The sequence below is a fragment of the Drosophila elegans genome, unplaced genomic scaffold (genome assembly GCF_018152505.1).
Source record: "Drosophila elegans isolate 14027-0461.03 unplaced genomic scaffold, ASM1815250v1 contig_520, whole genome shotgun sequence".
NCBI lineage: Eukaryota > Metazoa > Arthropoda > Insecta > Diptera > Drosophilidae > Drosophila > Drosophila elegans.
This window is the reverse complement of record NW_024545903.1, coordinates 837,452-848,865: the sequence shown is the minus strand read 5'-3', so window position 1 is coordinate 848,865 and position 11,414 is coordinate 837,452. Positions and strand designations below refer to the sequence as shown.

Here is an 11,414-nt window from a genome sequence, read left to right as displayed (position 1 = left end):
GTTAATTCCAGTTTACCATATATATACGTGGGCCATGGAGGCTGGGAAAAATGTATTTGTCCCAGGGCAACGATGACAGCGCCAGACCAAGATACATTTTTCGTTTGTCCTCTAATTGCATATCTGAGGATGGCGATTATAACGAAGATGGCGGTGACGATGGCGATGATGACGGGGCAGCCGTACAATTACCAAAGTCTCCTGCTGGGCCGAGCTCTGTTCCGATGTCGTGGCCAGAAAGAAAACCCCTGGCCCTTAGTCTTTGGTCTTTGGTCAGGCAAGGCCGAGTTTTAGTGTCTAATTAAAAGCAACAGCAACTGGCCTCTTAATTTATGCTCGTTCAGGGACAGGTTCCGAGAAAATCCGTCCTCACATTTGGCTTTTCCATTCAGTGTTTGCATGTTTTCTCTCGGGATGCGTAATGTTCTTGCCTTGAAAACTTTACAGCATAAATCGTATACTTGGCTCGTAATTCGCAGCTGTGTCGGTAGGTAAAACTTGGAGGAGTAAATTGCATGTTTTGTGTCTTTGAAATTTGTACACCTGATATTGCGTTGTTTTTTAAATGTCTTAATGGTTTGCAAAGGCCCAAATGAAATGAATCGTAGCCGATTGCAATTTTACATGTTAGCAAACAACTTCTTTATTTTTAAGAATTTGTTCCTTGTTCATACAAATATTTCATTTACATTATATAAGACCAGCCTTAAGAAGAAATTTCTATGGACCGATTTATAAAAAAGTGTAAGAGAGAGATATAAATAAAATATAAATAACTTAACAATTGTATTTAAAATAAATAAAATTAAAAACAAAAGACATAAACATATTAAACATTAAACATATTAATAAAATCTAAAAACTTAACCATTGTATTTAAAATGAATAGAATTAGATTCCTAACTTTTATAAATTGTGTGTTTATCTTTTGAAGTATTTCCGGTATTACAACATTATTACAGTACATTTAGGATTACGTTCAGACCAAGCAAGCCCTGCCTCACCTTTTAAATATTCTTCACACAATACTTCGAATCAAAAGCGAGTTCGTTTAATATACAAGTAACACATTTGCAGCGCATCTAAATAAAAGTTCATAAGATTGATATCCAAAATTCGGTATACGATTGAGTTGAACTAAATTTCAAGTACAACATGGCGGATCCAGATGTAAATGAAGATACAGTGGTACCACCAATTGGAGGCGATAATAGTTTAGACATGTACAACGAACGGTTGGATTGCGAGAATTTGGGTAAGGAAAATACCTTGAAATGCTAAACTAGTAGATATTTATTGGCACAAAATATTAAAACAGATCAGATGACTGATACCTGGACCGATCACCACAGACCTGCATTCTTCACCGCCCTAATGCGTTTTTTTGGAAATGTATTTGGTAAGAAAACGAAATAATTAGCATAACCACATCTAATATAACCCGTTTCTTTGCAGTTGATATGTTTAATGCCATTTTCAGCTAAAAATAATTCTATTAAGCTATTTTCCTTGTATTCAATATGCTTCAAGCATGCAAATAAAATCGTCTAGTATGTCAATTTGCATTGATGTTTTATTAGACTTTTAAGTGGGACACATTTAGTATTTTACAAGACTTTTAGCCGCAATAGATTTCGGTTAAGACGGGAATACGGCAATAGCAGGAGCAGCTCTCAAACTCTTTCACGAAAGGAGATATTTCGGTGAGGAACTTCTCCAGATTTTCCGGTTTCCTAAAGATGTTCTTATCCACGCTCAATGTGTTGTCCACCAGAATTTTCCAGCGGCGCATGCTGGCTATGACATCGCCGCAAAAGTCGCGCTTATTTTTCTCCTCAGACTTCTTGATGTTATGCATGAGCTTATGTTGCTTTCCTGCAAATGAAATGGAAATTAATTGAATTAAATGGACATTATTTTAATAAAATGAGTACTATGAAAATTAAGAATCATTTGTGTACTTTCTTAACTTACTGTGCGCAAATTTCTTTTGCATCAACGCCGCATGAGCGTCCCTCTGTGAAGCATCATACATCTCAATGATCCTGTACATGCGTTTGTCGATATCCTTGAACAATTTTAAGGCATTTTCGCATTTCGGCTTGCATTGGCTCCAATAGCGCGCCCCTTCAAACGGAATTTTGCTTAGCTTATCGCTCTTTTTAAAATTATTTCGATCCTTATTTCTATCGGCCGAATGTTTCGCCACTTGCGATTTCACGTTTCCCTTATGAAACCGAAAATGCAGGCTTGCCAGCAGTTTCTCTATACGCGACATGCAGCTGAAGGTGAAAAAGTAGTATATTTTAGAATAATAATAACAATTAAGTTTAATAGTTTAAGGCTGAACTGAATAAAAATGTATAATATATAGCATTATTTTCTTAGCAACATATTAATAAAAAGCATTATCTTAAAAAGTGAAACCAAGCTCTTCGGAGTAGCTAATAATGAATTAAAAAAATTCAGAGATAAATTTAACTTAATACTGTTAAGTAAATGCATAGGTAGAGATTGTCCTGAAGGGGTTGAGAATGCGCATTGCCGATCAAAAAAGGAATACTTAATGACCTAGTAACTTGATACTGCAACAAGTGTTTGTTTATAAAAACCATTATAAGCACTATCCTTAAAAGCCTTTTGAAATAGTCACTTTCAATGCATTACGTATATACAGGGTGGGCCCAAATAACTGTCGCACTTAATTTTTGAAATAAAAAACAAACCATGAGATATTTTAAGTAACAAATATTATTTATTTAATATATATTAATATAGCTTACATTACTAAGACTTAAGTTCTAATCTTTCCCCTTTGTATTTTCGGGCGAGCTTCAAACGTTTCTTAAAACTATTGCAAGCGGCACGCACCACATCATCAGGAATTTCATTCCAAATTTTTGTCAAGTGTCGCTTAAACTTTTCCAAATTCATCTTTTTTAAATCCTTTAGTCTATCCAGCATGTAACCCCATATGCAGAAGTCTAAAGGATTTAGATCTGGTGACGATGGAGGCCACTCATCAACAGCCATGAAACATGGAATGTTATCTTTGCACCAGTGCTGAACAGTTTTGGCCTTATGAGCCGGAGCAGAGTCTTGCTGGAAGCAAAATGGCTTATTCCCGAACAGCTTTGATGCATGGGGATAAAAATGGCCCACAAGCACTTCATCCAAATAATATTTGGCATTGATTTTCACGCCTTTATCGATAAAAAGAAGGGGTAACTTACCTTTTTCAGATATGGCCCCCCAAACCATGACAGACGTTGTGTTTTGGAATCTCTCAACAGCAATTTTTTCTGTTGAAATATCCTCCATACTTGCTGCATACACCCGATCATTCTGCGGGTTCAGGCTTTTTTGCAATATGAACAACTTTTCATCAGAAAACACAGTATTGCAACCTGCGTGCCGCCGAAGTAACTGCCCACTTCTTTCCTGTCGCATTTTTTTTTGACGTTCTGTCAGACCATGAATTCTTTTTTTTTGTAAGGTTTCAGTCCCAAGTCATCTTTTATGATGTTTCTAATTGTTTTGCGGCTCACATTCAGCTCATTGGCTAGTTTTCGAGCTGACCTCGCACAATTTCGCCTAATTCTTTCACGCACATTCTTTATTATTTTAGGGGTTCTAACACTTCTTTTCCGACCAGTTTTTTTGGCTATATCAACACTTCCAGTTGCCTTCAATCGAGCCACAGTGCGCTGAACAAATCGCCTATTCACATTGAGATTTTTTAGCAACTTCACAATTTCACTTGTTTTTTTTCCTTGCAAATGCAAGTTTTGCACTAGCTCCCGTTTTGCTTCCATCGTCGCCAAAATTCTAACTTGCACTGATCTTATCAGCAATAAACCCCGTTAGTTACGAAATAAGATAAAGAAAGAAGAAATGAAAAAACAAAAAGAATAGAAGCACTTGTTTAAGAGTGCCGAAGCTTTGAAAAAGTGCGACAGTTATTTGGGCCCACGCTGTATATAAACGTTAAGCAAATGTTCAAAAATCAATGGTATGCATTACGTAAAAGTAAATGCATCTCTCAGTTTTATGTTGTTAATGCTATAAATTTAAATACTCACTTGGAGTTCTTCAGGGAGTAGACGCCGGGAATTGCGTAGGTGCGCAGCAGGTGATGCAGCTTGAAGGCCACGCAATTTAGCAGATCCTCGGCGGCACACACCTGTAACCTGAGCAATTTGCTGTGGTCGTGCACCGTTTGCCGACTCCACCAGCCTCGGAACAAAGCCTGAATTTTGGTGGCCGATCGGTTGTAGTGATCCACCACCCTCTTCTGCAGCATACGCTCCACGAACCCATAGTAGTTGTTTCTGGCCGAAAAGCCTCGCCACCACCGCTGAATCGTGATGGCTGCCTTCCTTTTGTCCTGAAACTTCCTACGGAAGTAGAATTTTCGCCAGTTTTGTTGGATAGTTCGAGCTGCCTTATATTGCTTATAGTCCAGCAGAAGCATCCAGGTGCTAAAATTTTTAGTAAATATTACAATCTATTCTTTAATCTTGGATTGATTATTGCATTTTTTAAGTAATTGAGGTGTTTTCAACTGTATGTAACAAGATAGGTTATATTTTCTCACCGGGAAATGAATGGTATTTTATATTCAGATGGATTAATTGATCCATAGTTCGAGTCGGAAAATATGCTGCTAAAATTGGAGAAAAGTCGGTTAATCTGTAAGTATATAGAAACTGAACAATCTTGCCTACCGCTGCTCCTCACTGTGTGGTCCTGTGCCCCTTCGGGTGTGGGGCATCATACGGATATGGCCTGAGAACATGTTTGCTGGTATAAATAAACCTGCGGGTGTTGGCTAAATTTTAATGTATGTGTTTGCTGGGAGATGCGTGTGTTTTACCATGTTTTAAGAGAACAAAGTGTTGTTTGTGACTGACATCTCGATGGTAAATCGATGAACCGGAGATTTCTGTCTTGCTGCTGGCTATAATTTATGGCCACCAGCGATTATTTCCGCATAAATCTATGGGCTTTGCGTCCGGGTCTCCTTTCAGACGACATATTTTATTTCGCCTCTGTATCAACATGTTGGCCGCTTATCGCGTCACGAGCATACAAATTTATGTGACTTTTTCTCCACCTCGAGGTCCCATAAATATTCCCCAGACTGGTTAGAGTTTTCTAAGGCCGTATTTAATTGAATTGTATGACTGTTTACTTGGGCTTTGTTAGAGCCTTCGCATTGGCAGGTTCCCATTTGTGTTGCCCCCGACAACTGCAACGCGGCTCCAATTGTGTTCTAATGCTGACAAATGGCCGAGGTCAAGTTGCCATAAATTCGGCACACCGAATGCCATTTGGCGGTGGTCCGGCTGCCACTTTAAATGAAAATCGATACAGTGCCTCGGCGCTTTCACTGCTCATTATGTGCCACAAATGAACCGCACAGCTACACACACACACACACACACAAACATACACAAACACACACTTTAGCAAACGAACGGACGGAAATGAAACGGAAATTCTCATTTATGGCGCCCTTGACGCCATTTCCAGTTTGGCCGCTATCTATTTGGCCCTGACAAGTTGGCACTGCTCGCTGATTTCTGATGCAGATTGCGATTGCAGGCCCTGATTGCAGCAGCCATGAGATTTATGGTCTATATACCCCGTGCTGACCCAGTAACTGATAGGAAAACTAGACCAGAAAGGGCAAAAAGGGACGATAGGCACACAATTTGCGTTGTCCCAGTCTCTTAAAAATATTTCACCTTGGGGTTTAGTTTGCGGCTTTTGGGTTATTCGACTGGCATTGCCGTAAATTAGTTTTTACACCTGACTGACTGGGAACAGCATGTTGTTTGATCCCTCGAAGGTGTGTTTTAATTGTCCTCCAATCAGAAGTCTAGACAACTGAACGAGAGCTGCCTCAGCTATTTATTTTTGGCATGTGTGTGTACGCTTGTGTAAATACAGAAAGGTTCTCTCGCTGGGTTTATAACACACACAACGCACACAAAGGGATGGATGCAGGGAGCCCAAATCTAATTTGAAAAGTACTAACCCGTAACGGGGCAAGGACCATATATCAAAAGAAGCTGCTAACCCAAAACCTGACAAGCAGGGAATTTACGAGCCAACACCCCAAACATGTTAACCATAAAATTGCCCCAAAAGCGGGAGGAAATGGTTTAAGACCCACCTAGCTCCACTTTAAGAAACCCTTTAACTTTGGTCCATATTGCCAAGCGGAAGTAATTCCCAAGGGGAGAAATCATTTGAAGAGATCTAAAACCCAACTCACCCATTAGTTTGTACACATTTTGACCAAAAGTAGGCTAGGCATTGAGCGTAAGTTTTAGTGTTCGAGCCTATTCATTAGCTCATCAGACCTCACACTCGACAGCAAATTACAGCAGCGTCTGGTCGGAAAAAGATTTTATCATCACTCGCTTGTGGATAGGAAATTAAGGAAAATATATACGCGAACTGAAAATCCAGAAACAATACATATTTTATTTTGTATCTTGCACACACATTGCTGGACGCTGCTGGCCTTGCCGTGACCAGAATATAAATGGATCGCATCAAGATCGGCGAGGAGCTGTTCTTCCAGAGGAGCGACGGACGTATCCAGCCGGTGGTTTGCACGTCCAAGAATCCGGACAACGACTCTGTGACTGGCGAATGGACCGAGGACGCGGTGGTGAAGGGCAAGGAGGTGCCCTTAAGCCAGCTGATTGGCATTAATCGTCACATTTTCGCAGACAACCAAAAACCGACATCGATAGCGACGGGCTCTATGATCCCAAAACCGAGGGATTCGAGTCCAGCGGTGGATCGTCCGAACTCGTATCGGAAATCCGTTGGTGCAAATCCGTATGCCGAGCGCATGCGGGAGTTGCGCAGTAAGATGGCCCCGGAGAAACCCATGAGTCGTTCGGTGGGCAATCGTGAGCAGGGTGAATCAGCCACCTGTCGCGTGGACGTGGCCAAGGGCCGCAATTCCCGCATTGCCAGTCCGATCAAGGGACGCGGATCCCAGATATCCCAGGTATCCCAGGCAGGTCCCGGCAACAAGCGCTGCATCAGCGTCGTGCAGGAGGTGAACCGCATGAAGGAGGAACGGGAGCGGCGAAGAGCCCGCCAGGCGGAGAAGCTGCTGGAGAAGGACGCACTGCGTCGCCAGGATCCGGGGAACCCCAACTGGGAGGTGGCCCTGATGCTGCGCCAGTACCAGGCCACCTTGAACTTCTCCCCACTCCGGTGCCTGGATCCGCATGGCGCCTTTGTGCAGCCCATTACCGTGTGCGTGCGGAAGAGACCCATGAGTCGAAGGGAAAGCATCTGCAAGAGCATGGACATCATCACAGTGCCCACGGTCGATTCACTGATCGTCCATGAGCTGCGCTTCAAGGTGGATCTCACCAAGTTTTTGGAGCACCACAAGTTTCGCTTCGACTACACCTTCGACGAGGAGTGCTCCAATGCGCTGGTCTACGACCACACCGCTCGTCCCCTGATCCAAACCATGTTCGAGGGCGGCAACGCCACCTGTTTCGCCTACGGACAAACTGGCAGCGGCAAGACCCACACGATGGGCGGCGAGTTCTGCGGCAAGGTGCAGGACTGCGGCACCGGCATCTACGCCATGGCGGCCCGCGATGTCTTCGAAGAGGTGTCGCGGCAGAAGTATCGCGATTTGGGGGCCAAGATCACGTGCAGCTACTTTGAGATATATGGCAGCAAGGTGTTCGATCTCCTGCACCCGGACAAACCGATGCTTCGGGTGCTGGAGGACGGCAGACAGCAGGTGGTGGTGGTGGGATTGAAGGAGATGCCAGTGACCAGGGTGGATGACGTGCTCAGGCTGATTGAGCTGGGCAACAAGGAGCGCACCTCCGGCCAGACCGCGGCCAATGCCAAGTCATCGCGATCCCATGCCGTCTTCCAGATGGCGCTCCACTTCCCCGACTCCTGGGGTCCCTACGGCAAGTGCTCCTTTGTGGACCTGGCGGGCAACGAACGCGGGGCGGATACGCAATCCGCCGACCGCCAGACCCGCCTCGAGGGAGCCGAGATCAACAAATCGCTGCTGGCCCTCAAGGAGTGCATTCGGGCCCTTAGCCGGCAGTCCAGTCATCTGCCCTTCCGTGGCTCCAAGCTAACCCAGGTGCTGCGCGACTCCTTCGTGGGCGGCAAGAAGAACAAGACCTGCATGATAGCCATGATATCGCCGTCCACGAGCTGTGTGGAGCACACCCTGAACACCCTTCGTTACGCGGATAGGGTTAAGGAGCTAGTGGCCAAGGATGATGAACTTCAAAACGCTGGAGGGGATGACGGGAAATGCCCCGAACTTAACGACGAATCCGAACCAGACATCCTGGACGACGTGGAGCAGGTGGAGGAGGAACAGGAATATGAAGCTGCACAATATCTGCATATCTCCGTATCCTCTGAAGAAGCCAGTACCAACAGCATGAAGGAAAAGACTTGCCTAACGAGCTTCAATCCAAACATTTACACCCCGAATCTGGATGAGCCCGTGAATCTCGACCAAGTGGCTATACAACACGATCTTTTAATACATTATCTGGAGAATTTTGTGCGCGAAACACGCAATCTGGATCCTGAAAAAGATATCGAAGGATTAGAAAATGCATATCTGGCACTGGCCAACATGGTGAACCTTACAAGGGATTTCGTACTCGATTTCAACGCTCCGCGCCCCTTCAACGGTATGGTGCAGAAGGATTGGGGCCATGATGAAAATGTGAAGGACGGTGAGAAGGAGGGCTAGATAAACGTTATATTTATTTTGTAGCACTCTATACCTTTTCACTTGAGCTTTGGGAGACCGTCAATCGTCACAAATTTCGATACAAGCAGTTAATGAAAATTGAAGCACGAATCCAGTATTATTTTCCACACAGCTTCTGCCCGAGCCCCAAAACTGCACTCAGGTTTCACTTGAACTCGCCGAGGTAAAATAAAAACTTTTTTCCTTCCTGCGGACTTTTATTTTTATATAGCTTTCCAACTAGCTGCATGAACTTCCACCGCTCGCTGATACATATTTATGACCGTCCAAAGTGTAATCAACAACACGAGGAGCGAACAAAAGAAACCGAACCTTTGGGGTGGATTTGTTAACTCGGTTAACGGGCCATATTCCCGCCAGCATATGTAACAGGTCCGGGAGCAGCCGCATAAAGTTGCCACAAGAAGTGTTGAACGGTTGAGCGGTGCAAAACTTTTGTCTGCAATAAAGCAAAAAGTAAATGTTTCGACTGGGTTGAACAGGGACCAAATAAGTTGGGTTGCTCTTCTATCAATTGTTGTTAAATGTTGCTTTAAAATTATATGTTTATATTTCTTAACTCATCAAGTAAAAGCAATATCATTTCTATTCATTAAAACCAAAACCATATATTCTTTAGAATCAAACAAATAAGGCAAGCTCAAACTCTACGAACAAGTTTGGTTTACGTCTGGAAAGTAAAAAAAAAAAAACAAAACTTTTCCATTCAATAAAGTCCCTTAAGTTTTATTGGCAGCACGTTACTACGAAGTGTATAATACCTTAATACTTTGATTACTCATTTCCAATGATGCCAATGCTGATCCGGGAATAAAAATAGTTTTACAGCTCGTCCCTTTTGTAGCATTATTGTTTACAATAGACATCTTTCCAAAGCTGAGGTTGAATTTCTGGTGTTGGATTTAGGGGAAACACAAACTAACAAAAGCAAGAAACGAATAAGACATCAACATTTATTTTTCAATATGCTATGTAATTAAGTTTGCCAAAACTCCTTTAATTGTACCAGGTATTTTAAAGGTTTTCTTCAAGAGACATTTTGATTGAATTAATTTTATTTTCTAAATTCGTAATTTTAAAGTTACAATTTTCAACTCTACATACTGTAACTGGGGAGTGTCCTTTCAAAGCGAACTCTTGAAAAATTTGAAGCAAATAACAATTACTTGAAAACTCGTTTAAATGGTTTACAAATTGTTTGCCGAGTCGTGAACTTGCTTCGCTAAATTCTTGCAAAACTTTAAAGTGTCAAGCGTCGATGACGACGAACACGATGATGACGATGATGGAGCTCAACCACAAGCAGCTGTAGACAATTTCCTGCTCCCTCCGTCATACTACCGACGTCTCTACAAAAGTAAATGTAAAATTTTCCCCCAGATGCTGAAAATTGCAACTAATTCCACGAGCTGAGAAAACTTTTGCTGAACTTGCCGCACACACAGAGATCTCTCATTTGGAAAACTTTAAAATTAGTTAAGTTCGAGCTGAGATATCCAATAATGCAACCCCAAAATGTGAACAAACAAATTCATCTGCGACTTCAGTCTCTCTTCTCCACTTTGCTTACATTTGAATGGATTGCTTGGGTTTCGAGTTTGGTTTGGTTTGGTTTGGTCTGGGTTTTTGGTTTCAGTTCGGGTCATATATTTGCATCAACTTTTCCTTTGATGTGGCCTCAAATTTGTGGCATATGGTAAGACTACCCACACAAACTTCATCCAAAAACTTCCAATCAAATTAGCCCAATGCAACGCACATGGGCTGGAGTATTTTCCATAAAATTGTTTTCTTTTATGTAGTGAAAATAATTATAGATATCGAAAACCTTAATTTAATTTTATAAAACCAACACAAAGTCATGTGTAATCTTTAATGTAACTTTTTTAACTGCTTTTTAAATTTGTGTGTGCATTTTATTTTGATTAAAAAGGTACATTGTTTAAAAAGTGAAACCACCACTGCATCTCGTGCAGTTTTCATTTGGGTAATGACTGTTAATTATTTTCAGTTGGTCTAATGAGGAAGCCTCTTCAGGGGCTCCCCGAGATACTTTCTGCTCATTGTCTGTTTAAGCGGTTTTGGGGGAAAAGCGAAAGTGCAGTTCTGAATTTTAACGAAATTTATATGGAGCGGCAGCAGCTGCGAAGGAAGTTAAAAGGACAATTTACCTCCTTACCTCCTAGTGGCACTCTTGTTCTCTTATTTTCAGTTTCTGCTGCTGCTGCTGCTTCTTGGCTTGGAATGCATGAAAGGGAAAAGCACAAAAACATTTCACGTTTTCCCCAACTTTGTTGGTTTTTCCTAGTTGCCCTTCTTGCTCGCCCTTTCTTTTCTTGTGGGATTCGTTTTAAGCCAGACCAAAAGCACTGCAATGCCAAAGAATTTAAGGGGCTGTGGCAACGGTGGTCAGAGGGTGGTGGGCGGTGGTTGGAGGGGATGTCGGTGGCTTCGTTTCAACTCGAAGCAAAACACTTAAGTTTTAACCCAAATTGTTGCCAACAAAGCGGTTTGTCTAACATTCTTTTTGAGAAAATTTTGTGAAAAAGTGTTTTCCTACAGAACCGAAACAAACACACACACACACACACACACACACACACACACACAC

The 11,414-nt window shown here is 42.4% G+C and overlaps 3 protein-coding genes across 5 annotated transcripts; 2 read left to right on the top strand and 1 right to left on the bottom strand.

The window, feature by feature from the left end:
• Window positions 1–1,001: 1,001 nt before the first annotated feature.
• Window positions 1,002–1,559, top strand: LOC108135397. Its single transcript, XM_017256097.2, has 3 exons — window positions 1,002–1,255; window positions 1,319–1,399; window positions 1,456–1,559. Exons 1-3 carry the CDS (start codon window positions 1,156–1,158, stop codon window positions 1,482–1,484), a joined length of 210 nt encoding a protein of 69 aa, XP_017111586.1. The 5' UTR covers window positions 1,002–1,155; the 3' UTR covers window positions 1,485–1,559.
• LOC108135395 lies at window positions 1,557–4,902 on the bottom strand. Of its 2 annotated transcripts, XM_017256094.2 has the most exons (6): window positions 4,877–4,894; window positions 4,728–4,818; window positions 4,598–4,666; window positions 4,083–4,481; window positions 1,975–2,282; window positions 1,557–1,875 (listed from the first exon to the last, which is right to left on the bottom strand). In XM_017256094.2, exons 2-6 carry the CDS (start codon window positions 4,796–4,798, stop codon window positions 1,619–1,621), a joined length of 1,104 nt encoding a protein of 367 aa, XP_017111583.1. In that variant the 5' UTR covers window positions 4,799–4,818; window positions 4,877–4,894; the 3' UTR covers window positions 1,557–1,618. The 2 variants fall into 2 exon arrangements, with proteins under 2 accessions (XP_017111583.1, XP_017111584.1); XM_017256095.2 differs by having other exon boundaries at window positions 4,598–4,663; window positions 4,728–4,902.
• Window positions 4,903–6,350: 1,448 nt separating this feature from the next.
• Window positions 6,351–9,295, top strand: LOC108135394 (kinesin-like protein Klp59C). 2 transcript variants are annotated; one of them, XR_005977773.1, is made up of 2 exons: window positions 6,351–8,966; window positions 9,027–9,295. XR_005977773.1 is itself a non-coding variant. In XM_041709927.1 (1 exon), the coding sequence occupies exon 1, from the start codon at window positions 6,557–6,559 to the stop codon at window positions 8,780–8,782; it is 2,226 nt and encodes a 741-aa protein (XP_041565861.1). In that variant the 5' UTR covers window positions 6,351–6,556; the 3' UTR covers window positions 8,783–8,989. The 2 variants fall into 2 exon arrangements, 1 of the variants encoding a protein (XP_041565861.1); XM_041709927.1 differs by lacking the exon at window positions 9,027–9,295 and having other exon boundaries at window positions 6,351–8,989.
• The last annotated feature ends 2,119 nt before the right edge of the window (window positions 9,296–11,414 follow it).